We start from the raw sequence: 12,480 nt of genomic DNA on the forward strand, positions 1-12,480 counted from the left end.
AATATTGTATTAAGATTGGAATTAATATTAAATTAAGAATTAAATTAATATTAAATTAAGATTTCGAATTAATATTAAACTAAAATTTGGAATTAATATTGTATTAAGATTGGAATTAATATTAAACCAAGATTTAAAATTAAATTAATATTAAATTCCAATTACGAATTAAATTAATATTAAATTTAAATTACGAATGAAATTGATATAAAATTCAAATTACGAATGAAATTGATATAAAATTCAAATTACGAAATAAATTGATATTAAAATCAAATTACGAATGAAATTGATATAAAATTCAAATTACGAAATAAATTGATATTAAAATCAAATTACGAATTAAATTGTAATTAGATAGGTTAATAATAATAAACGTGTTGTGATCGCCTTCGGAACCTACCTATAATCTCACGCTACTCAAGGGTATTAATACAACTGACAGCATGACGTAGTTAATGCATCACCCATGCTTTTTCCAATTGGAAAAAAAGCATACCAGCATGGCGGCCATAGCCAAAAGTACGTGTGACGTCAGGCTGGCAAGTCCGTATTGCAGCATACTTGGCAATATGGAATGCAACCGCCCTCGCCCGAAGAATGGGAAATTTGGGCACTTTGGTACTGGACTCAGAAAAGAGAATTCGCTCTTTCTCAACTTGTAAATAAACTCTGTTAATATGTTAGAAGATAAGTAGTTTTTAGTTTCACATCGAATATATATTCGAAGTGACACTATTGCTATAGACGGAATGTCGTTAAGTGTTTGTTGTTTGCTTGTTCGTTTGTTTGTTTTTTTGGCGTGGAAAGCGACGACACGGTAGATGGAGCTACAAAGTACACGCCAAGCTTTGGCGGGTAGTTGGAAATTTTGATGGGAAGTTTGAAATAACGCTTTACGAATCGTTATTTAGTCTTTCTGGTTTGAAGTTTGAAATTAATAAAAATATTTAAAAGAAAAAGAATTAAAAATGTAATAGGATTAGTTTGGCGGGTGGCGGGAAGTTTGAATTAGACAATTTCTTTCGATATGCTAGAATAGGATTATAATTGGCGGGAGGTTTGAATTAGATAATTTCTTTCGATATGTTATAATAGGAATATTTTTCGACGTTGTAAATTAATTATGTTGGATTATTATTGCACGTCGTAAGACATCGAAGGTAGCTTAACAATTTAACCTTTGATACTTTGCGTCGCTGTGAAACTAATCTGGGCCGACTTGTTAATTTTCGTCGTGGTTATTTTTATTGTAGCCGAACGCCTCCGCGATTGCCGGTTACAGTGTAGGAGGAACTTGTAGGAGGGTAGACGTAGATTTATACTGGTTCAATCTACAATTCTACAAATTCCTTTTACTCGTTTTTTATGTGTGAAGTGACCTGTCTATTAATTTAATTTATATTAATGGTTAACCTGATATTAATTTATTTGACTGAAATTAATGGTTAACCTGATATTAATTTATTTGATTAAAATTAATGGTTAACCTGATATTAATTTATTTGATTAAAATTAATGGTTAACCTGATATTAATTTATTTCATTAAAATTAATGGTTAACCTGATATTAGTTTATTTGATTAAAATTAATGGTTAACCTGATATTAATTTAATTTAATTAAAATTAATGGTTAACCTGATATTAATTTAATTTAATTAAAATTAATGGTTAACCTGATATTAAATTAATTTAATTAAAATGAATAATTAACATGATATTAAATTAATTTAATTAAAATGAATAATTAACCTGTTATTATATTAATTTAATTAAAATTGAGAGTTAACTTGATATTGATTTCATTTAATTAAAATTAAGAGTTACCCTGATATTAATTTCATTTAATTAAAATTGATAATTAAACTGATATTAATTTAATTTAATTAAAATTAAGAATTAACTGTTATTAATTTAATTTAATTAAAATTAAGAATTAACTGCTATTAATTTAATTCAATTAATATTAAGAATTAACTGATATTAATTTAATTCAATTAATATTAAGAATTAACTGATATTAATTTAATTCAATTAATATTAAGAATTAACTGATATTAAATTAATTAAAATTAGGGTTTTAATTTAATTTCATTTTAAATTAATTAAAATTAGGGTTTTAATTTAATTTCATTTTAAATTAATTAAAATTAAGGTATAATTTAATTTCATTTTAAATTAATTAAAATTAAGGTATAATTTAATTTCATTTTCAATTAATTAAAATTAAGGTATAATTTAATTTCATTTTAAATTAATTAAAATTAAGGTATAATTTAATTTCATTTAAAATTTATTTGATACTAAATTAATTAAAATTAAGATTTAATTTAATTTTAAATTAATTTGATATCAAATGAATTAAAATTAAGATTTAATTTCATTTTAAATTAATTTGATATTAAATGAATTAAAATTAAAATTTAATTTCATTTTAAATTAATTTAATATTAAATGAATTTAAATTAAGATTTAATTTCATTCTAAATTAATTTAATTTGAAATTAATTTGATATTAAATTAATTAAAATTAAGATTTAATTTCATTTGAAATTAATTTGATATAAAATTAAATAAAATTAAGATTTAATTTGATTTAAAAAAATTGAAATTATGATTTAATTTGATTTTAAATTAATTAAATTAAAATAAGGTTTAATTTCATTTTAAATTAATTGAAATTAAGGTTTAATTTCATTTCATTTTAAATTAATTGAAATAAAGGTTTAATTTCATTTCATTTTTAATTAATTTGATATTAAATTAATTAATTAAATTAAAATTAAAAGTTAAATTGACATTAAATTAAAAGTAAAAATTAATTCGACATTAATATAACAAAAATAAATCAACATTTAATTAAAATTCAAAATTAAATAGGAATTAAATTAAATTAGAAAATAAACAAACATTAAATTAAAATTAAAAATTAAATCGACATTTAATTATTTATATTAATTAAATTAAAATTTAAAATTAAACCGACATTAATTAAATTAAGTTTAAAATTGATATTTTTTAATTTATTTAAATTAAATTCATATTCATATTTTTCTCGTTTTATGGTTTCACGAATGTACATGTAAGCGCCGAACTATATATTGCCTTTGGATAATTTGTTTGAGGTGAAAACTTTTCCAGTTTCGCTTTTCCCGCAGGAATCGATCTTAATACTCGGCTAAATTACACGTTCAGTTATCTGTACTTCCGTTCGACATTGTGTACTCGAGTTTCATTTCGGCCGTAGGGTCTCTTCGTTGGCATTCAATTATAAATTAAGCTTGACTCAGTTTAAATTAAATATTCGTTAGTTTAGTCTAACTTCACTGTAGAAATCGTAACAAAATAAAATTATAATTTTCAAACCTCTGTTTGAATAGTATTTCGTAGTAGCAGAAGTATATAATATACCTATGACGAGAGAAGTATCCAAGCTGCTTATGTTATTCGGGTTTTGATCCAATAATGCAAGAAAGCAGAGTACCAAAAATTCTCAATATTCTAGGAGATTCGAGTCCAAGTATGCCGATATGCAATAATTACCTAATTCTTTTTCCCATATTTTCCTATTTAGTGTCCTATATTTTCTTATTTAATGTCCTATATTTTGATATTTAGTGTCCTATATTTTCCTATTTAGTGTCCTATATTTTCTTATTTAATGTCCTATATTTTGATATGTAGTGTCCTATATTTTGATATTTAGTGTCCTATATTTTGATATTTAGTGTCCTATATTTTCTTATTTAGTGTCCTATATTTTGATATTTAGTGTCCTATATTTTCCTATTTAGTCTCCTATATTTTCTTATTTAGTGTCCTATATTTTGATATTTAGTGTCCTATATTTTGATATTTAGTGTCCTATATTTTATTTAGTGTCCTATATTTTAATATTTAGTGTCCTATATTTTAATATTTAGTGTCCTATATTTTGATATTTAGTGTCCTATATTTTCCTATTTAGTGTCCTATATTTTCCTATTTAGTGTCCTATATTTTGATATTTAGTGTCCTATATTTTCCTATAATTCGCATCTAAAATTCCTATCTTTCCTATAAAATTTTCAAAGCCTTTCCCTGGTCACCCTGCCACCCACGGATAAAACATTATCTCGCCACTTACGAACTTTGTACTCAAGCACGCGCGGAAAAATCATCGTGAAAATTAGCTGTTTTTTGTCAAATCGTATTAGTAGTAAGTAAAATCTTTTGAAACAGAGTTGCCAATGTTTTTTTTAATGTAGAAGCGTTTGTTATTACGAATGACGGTGGTTTAGGTACTTACTTTAAATTAAATTTTTTACAAGTCCTTTCAAGCTCTTACTTTATATTAGTGGCAGACAACAAATTTCACCTAACTCTAATCTAATAATATTTAACACAGCTCACTGTATTTAACGGACTATATTTACGGCGGTTAGTTGCAATTTTGGTCGTTTTAAACATTTTGTAAAATGTTTGCTATATAAAAGAGTTGTTGATTTATAGACTTCTGGTAATACTTACCTTATTTATCATATAAATCCTTTTAAATTTATTATAATCGAAATTCCAAAATATATGTTAAAATATTTCGTACCTTGAAGGGGGAAGAATACAGTAAAAACCTCTTTTTCGTTCAAGCTGAACGTTTCTGTTTTAACAATTACATAATTGAATTATATTTCTCTAATTAAGCTGAACCTTCCTCTAGTGCTTAAAATAATTTTGATAATTCTAATATTAATAGTTAACGAGATATAAGGTCCTAACTAAAGGGTAGTTTGGGCGCTTGTACAGCTTGTTTAGCTCGGGTGTCCAAATTAAAACGTAATAACTTAATTATTTTTAAATTTAAAATTGTCAAAATTATTTTAAGCACTAAATTAATTAAAATTAAAATTAAATATTAATTTTATAAGTTATAATACAAGATTAAAAGAGTTCAGCTTGAAATAGCGCGAAAGTAAACAATGGCCACTGTAGTCTTCCCCCTTAATAGTATTCTAATGTTATATGGACGCCGTCTTAACGATGCTTATGGGGTTGGTCAACTTACCTTGATAGTTCCGTAATGCCGTGTAGAGAATGGATTTTTGTTTTTGAAGGGGAAAACGTTTTACACGTACTTTCTTTCCGGGTCATTATTTTGACTATTTATTTTTATTTTATTCTGAAAGGCGGGCTTTTCGGGGAAACGGGGATTTAAGGGGTCCTTTAATACGAAAAACGGGGGGAAAATTTTTTTGTTTCGACTCACCTCTCCTTGCAAATTCGGCGATGGCAGACTTAAATATCCCGCTGGGTTCTTACCGTCTCGAGCTGCAAAAAAGAAACAGAATTATGCTAATTACGTTTATCAATTATATCGTAAGTAACATGACAAAACATAAGTATGCTATTTTTTATTAAAACCAATTTTCACCACTGACCCTAATTAATATTACTAAATAATTAAATAATTAAATAATCAAATCTGTAATCCGAAAATTGGCTAATTTTATGAGATTCATTTTTTCCAATAGGTAAGCCAAAACGAAATTCTGACCAATCAATTTAGAAAATAATTTTAGCGTTAAATGAGTTTGTTTTTTATAAAAATAAATTTTTTTATGATTCAATAATTTATAATTATTAAGTCGTATATAGTATTATTATAATTTTTACTTTAGATATAGTTTTAACTTTCGTTAAGCCTTGGTTGGAAATGTAAAAACGTGAGCAGGATATTATCGAGGGACATGGTTAGTGTTATGATTAAATCATTATTGAAATGATTAAATCGTGAATAAATTGATTAAATCACAATTATTTGCAATAAATTATGATTATTCCAATTAAATAATGATTATTTGGATGAAATCGCGATTAAATAGTTAAATCGAGATCGAATAATTAAATTACGATTAAATAGTTAAATCGAGATCGAATAATTAAATTACGATTAAATAGTTAAATCGAGATCGAATAATTAAATTACGATTAAATAGTTAAATCGAGATCGAATAATTAAATTACGATTAAATAGTTAAATCGAGATCGAATAATTAAATTACGATTAAATAATCAAAATGATTAAATGTCAATTGTAATGATTAAATCGTAATTGAAATGATTAAATAGTAATTGAAATGATTAAATAGTAATTGAAATGATTAAATAGTAATTGAAGTGATTAAATAGTAATTGAAATGATTAAATAGTAATTGAAATGATGAAATAGTAATTGAAATGATTAAATCGTAATTGAAATGATTAAATAGTAATTGAAATGATTAAATAGTAATTGAAATGATTAAATCCTAATTGAAATGATTAAATAGTAATTGAAATGATTAAATTGTAATTGAAATGATTAAATCGTAATTGAAATGATTAAATCGTTATTGAAATGAGTAAATAGTAATTGAAATGAGTAAATAGTAATTGAAATGATTAAATAGTAATCGAAATGATTAAATGTCAATTGTAATGATTAAATCGTAATTGAAATGATTAAATAGTAATTGAAATGATTAAATAGTAATCGAAATGATTAAATCGTTTAAGCAATGATTAAATAGTAATTGAAATGATTAAATAGTAATTGAAATGAGTAAATAGTAATTGAAATGATTAAATCGTTATTGAAATGAGTAAATCGAAATTGAAATGACTTAACCCTGATAAAATTTATAATAATTTAATCAAGTTAATTAGGATACAGTAGAGCATAGTGATCTGCCCCTAGGTTGGGGGGGGGATACACTCGGGTCTCTTTCTCTGCGGCCTGGAGAATACCTTCCGTGAATCATGAGCCTTGATATTTCCCGTTGACACTAAAACAATCTTGGTATAAATAAATACGTTCTTCGGTGAAATTCAGTCTCGATCAATTCGTCTGCTCTACGTTCGGCACAAATGGTAAACAGAGTTGGAAATAAGGAACGGAACGTTAAAATTGATAGATCTAAAAATAGTAACCTCTTTACAAAAATATCATTTCTACGCTGGTTCTTACAGAAACGGATAAAATATCTATATTTTTTTTCTTTGATCCCCCCTTTTAGCTCCCCCATTTCCCCGGTGGTTCGGTGGTATTTGTATAGTGTGATGCCTTACTCGGTTCACCGTCTGATGGCGCTGCCATAGGAGCGCAGTAGACTAAGACGAAGCGAATGGTCCTCGTACGCTCCTAAAAATATGTTTTACGGCGAGTTGGGAAAATAAAGAGAGACTCCCTATCTTCCGGATATTTTTCAAAAATAACTTTTAACGGCGCCCTTAAAACCAAAGTTATCGTCGTTCCTTATTTCGCCTCTTTGATTCCGAAACCGTCGGACGCTACTTCGCTGTCTCTAAGATTACCCCCTCTGATTAAACTCTGACCGTGACGTCACCCGCGCTACGGAAATATTATCTTCCAATATGGCGGCCATTGGCATATACGAAGTATAGTACTACCCAATTTTTCTCATTTCAGTTTGTATTTACAGCTAGTAGTATAGAAACCCGTAATTTAAAATTACGATATTTTGAAAATTTGTAATTTACATCATCTAAATTCTTAAATAGATCAATATTTAAAAACAAATATATAATATATAATATGTAATATATAACATATAATATGTAATATGTCATATATAATATGTAATATGTCATATATAATATGTAATATGTCATATATATGTAATATGTAATATGTAATATATAACATGTAATATGTCATATATATGTAATATGTCATATATATGTAATATGTCATATATATGTAATATGTCATATATATATAATAGGTAATATATATGTAATATGTAATATATATGTAATAGGTAATATATATGTAATATGTAATATATATGTAATAGGTAATATATATGTAATAGGTAATATATATGAAATATATATGTAATATGTAATATATATGTAATAGGTAATATATATGTAATAGGTAATATATATGAAATATATATGTAATATGTAATATGTAATGTGTAATATATAATATATAACCTATTATATTTTATATAATATATAACCTATTATATTTTATATAATATATAACCTATTATATTATATATAATATATAACCTATTATATTATATATAATATATAATCTATTATATTATATATAATATATAACATATTAATAATAAATTTATTTTTACAATATGATAATATTTAAAACAGTTTTACTTGTTTTACCCTTACACTAACAGATTATAAGATTACGTTTTTATATAATAATAATAAGTTCGTATCTCTTTTTAATAATCTTATACAAAAATAAGTTCGTATCTCTTTTTAATAATCTTATTCAATAATAATTTCGTTTAATATAATAAAATTAATAATTTAATTTAATAAGTAAAATTTCGTTTAATAAAATAATAAATTTAATTTAATATGACAATTTTTGTTTAATAAATGAATAAGTGTAATTTAATAGCATAATAAAAATTTCGTTTCCTGAAGTAATTTAAATTATTAACATCAGAATTTCGTTCAATAAAGTAATAAAACTAATTTAATAAAATAAAATAATAATTTCGTTCTATAAAGTAATAAAACTAATTTAATAAAATAAAATAAAATAATAATTTCGTTCAATAAAGTAATAAAACTAATTTAATAAAATAATAATTTCGTTCAATAAAGTAATAAAACTAATTTAATAAAATAATAATTATGTTCAATAAAATAATAATTTTGTTCAATAAAATAATAATTTTATTCAATAAAATAATAAATTTTGTTCAATAAAATAATAATTTTATTCAATAAAATAATAAATTTTTTTCAATAGAATAACAATTTTGTTCAATAAAATAATAATATTAATTTAATAACATAATAATTTTGTTCAATAAAATATTAATATTAATTTAATAACATAATAATTTTGTTCAATAAAATAATATTAATTTAATAACATAATACTTTTGTTCAATAAAATAATATTAATTTAATAACATAATACTTTTGTTCAACAAAATAATAATATTAATTTAATAAAATAATAATTTTGTTCAGTAAAATATTAAAATTATTTTAATAACAATAATTTTGTTCAACAAAATAATAAATTAAATAAATAACGTAATATTTGGTTCAACAAAATAATAAAATTAATTTAAAACCATAATAATTTTGCTCAGTAAAACATTAAAATTAATTTAATAACGTAATAATTTTGTTCAGTAAAATATTAAAATTAATTTAATAACGTAATAATTTTGTTCAGTAAAATATTAAAATTAATTTAAAACCATAATAATTTTGTTCAATTAAATATTAAAATTAATTTAATAACATAATAATTTTGTTCAACAAAATAATAATATTAATTTAATAACATAATAATTTTGTTCAATAAAATAATATTAATTTAATAACATAATAATTTTGACCAATAAAATAATATTAATTTAATAACATAATAATTTTGTTCAACAAAATAATAATATTAATTTAATAACATAATAATTTTGTTCAATAAAGTAATAAAATCAATTAAATATTAAATTAAATTAAATTCTATTCTATAAAACTGGATTCCCTAGTTGAAAGCCTCGAGAATATGTGATTTTATATTTCTATATAAATAATCCGCGGATGAGATGCGTCCGACGTGTTTTGAATCGGGTAAAATCGTAACTTGTAGAACGCGAAAGATGAAATTCCGGGGTGGTGTCTGCACTCCGGCGGCCGCGGCGTAAAAAAAAGCGCTTAAAAATAAAAACAAACTTGTCCGCTACTTTGATGGACTATTTCAAAGCGGAATGCTTTCAACCATCTGATTTATGTTCGCACTCAGGGAGATAACAACTGGTTTTCTTTTAACGATAGTTTCCCTCCGCGACTTATCACTTAAACTGAAGGCTTTTATTTGTAAAACATAACGTCGTTTTACTATTTATCCGGGGAAAACGTGACGTTGCCGTCGCCATGGTAATCGTTCGAAAATCATTCGATATTACGTATGTAAGTATGCCCCGAGGGGAAGGTCACTTCCTTGATTAACGGCGCACCCCTCAAAAGATTACATCCGATTTAATCGTGATTAAGTTGATTAAATCACGTTTAATCATGATTAGAATGTTTAAATCTGATTTAATCATGAATAAATGATTAAATCTGATTAAAATTATTAAATCTGTTTAAAATGATTAAATCCTGATTAAAAAAATTATATCGTGATTAGTATGATTAAATCGTACTTTAGTTTTGATTTTAATGATAAATTCTCGATTCGACCGATTATATTGATTAAATCGTGATTAAATCGTGATAAAAATGATTGAATCTAATTAAAATGATTAGATCATGATTAGAATGATTAAATCTCGTTTAAATGATTAAATCCTGATTAAAAAGATTAGATCATGATTAGAATGATTAAATCTCGTTTAAATCGTGATTAGATTTCCTAATCTTGATTATCCTGATTTAATCACGATTACCCCGATTTAATCATTTTACTATGATTAAGACGCACCCAAAATGGAAGTGACCTGCCCCTCGGTATGCCCTAAAAGTGTTTTCGTTAATGAGACATTGTTCACGGTATAAATTACGTCACATTTAACTCCGTGACGAAAAACGCGTCATCATCTTCGTAGATGGGCAAACGGAAATTAGAAAAGCGAATTTCGATTCCCTGGTAACCTTTGTTTCCATGGTAACTTTTGCTCCCTTTTTTACCTATGTTTTCAAGGTGACCTTTGCTTTATTACTTAGGCCTGAGGTGGTGCCTTGGGTATTAGCTTAGCTGATTATTATTATTATTATTATTATTATTATTATTATTATTTCCATTTTAACCTTTGTTTCCATGGTAACCTTTATTTCAATGGTGACCTTTATTTCAATGGTGACCTTTGTTTCCATGGTAACCTTTATAAGGTGCACCTTTATTTCTATAGTAACCATTGTTTCCATTTTAACATTGGTTTCCATGGTAACCTTTATAAGGTGATTTTTATTTCTATGGTAACCTTTGTTTCCATTTTAACACTTGATTCCATCGTAACCTTTATAAGGTGACCTTTATTTCTATGGTAACCTTTGTTTTTATTTTTACCTTTGTTTCCTTGTTAACCTTTTAAATGGCCCAAGGAATATAACAATTTTTAATTTATGTTGTACTTCATTTATTTTCTATGGAAACGTTACGCAGAAGAATACTTACGAGTGATTACGAGACGTATGTATGATAATATTAAAAGTGACGAGCAGGGAAAGCAATTAATTATAGCCGCTGGATTATAACGTAATTTCTTTTGAATCAGTCTTCGTAACGAAAGCGCGCTCCTTTACTCTCCCGTGACGGCATCCCACGCCATCTATCGGTGGGATTTCGCTACACTCTAACCTCCCACTTTCCGAAAGTCAAGTTTGCTCAGATCCTTCGCGGGACTAGCGTGTTTCCACCCCCTCCGCGATCTCACCCCACGCACCGGGAAATATGTCAAGAGGCTCTCAAGATCATCTCAGTGCCTCCTCTCTAACCCGCTCACTGTGTACAGAGTGATTCGCTTTTCCTTGTACCTACAAATAGCGCTTAAAACCCAGATTTTGTTATTTTGTCTAATAACACCTGGAAACCTATTCTGTAAAAATCAAAAATTACAAAATAATCTCCACCCGTCAAAAAGGGCAATGCGCGTGTGGAGAAGGGGCGGATATTGAAATATCAAACCATCGATTGTGTAAGTTCAATTTTAAGTAGTGGCAGCTAGGAGCAACAAACACAAGGAGAACGCAGCTAGCATTTTAAATTCGCTAAGGCAGTGTTGTGTACAAATTTCATTGGACGAGCCTTTACGCTGAACGTTTTACGCAAAGGTTGAAGACAATTTCCGAATTTTCCCCTTCCGATGGCAGCAAGCGATAATGTGCCTAACCAATGAAAAATGTACGCAACAAAATGCACGACCTTTGACGGGTTGCGTTCTCCTTGGATGGGGTGCTGTTTTTGTTGCTCGTGGTTGGCAGTATGTTACGTTATATCCGGTATTTTGGTCAAATCATGCGGACGTAAAATACCCGTTTACTTTTTATGCCCAAGACTTAAAATGATACCATCGACCGTATGTCGAAGCATTTCATTAAAATCACTTACGCCGGCATTACAGACGGTTTACCCCCATTTCGCCCAAAATAGTTCTCCCAATTCCAGTTTCTCCCAATCCCATTTCTCCCAATTCCCATTTCTCCCAATCCCATTTGTCCCAATCCCATTTGTCCCAAATCCCATTTGTCCCAAAATAGCTATCCCAAATCCCATTTGTCCCAAAATAGTTATCCCAAATCCCATTTGTCCCAAAATAGTTATCCCAAATCCCATTTGTCCCAAAATTACACTTGGTATATATTACATGAAATAAGTCCAAGTAATTCTTTATATTACTACAATTAGGATATGCCTACTAACCTAATCTAACCTAACCTAACCTAACCGCGCAATTATATATATTTGGAAAATAATGATTGGGAGAAAGGGGAATCCATAT

The 12,480-nt window shown here is 26.2% G+C and overlaps 1 protein-coding gene across 2 annotated transcripts in view; it reads right to left on the reverse strand.

Moving 5' to 3' along the window:
- Positions 1-12,480, reverse strand: part of LOC149961229 (uncharacterized) — a 283,129-nt gene that overhangs the window by 105,672 nt on the left and 164,977 nt on the right. For both annotated transcript variants that reach the window (XM_090176103.1, XM_090176097.1), the window contains exon 3: positions 5,244-5,305. In XM_090176103.1, coding sequence (XP_090032229.1) covers positions 5,244-5,305 — 62 coding nt within the window. The remainder of the gene's footprint in view (positions 1-5,243; positions 5,306-12,480) is intronic.

The sequence above is a fragment of the Leiobunum rupestre genome, chromosome 1, assembly GCF_980474605.1.
Source record: "Leiobunum rupestre chromosome 1, qqLeiRupe1.1.hap1, whole genome shotgun sequence".
NCBI classification, from domain to species: Eukaryota; Metazoa; Arthropoda; class Arachnida; order Opiliones; family Sclerosomatidae; genus Leiobunum; species Leiobunum rupestre.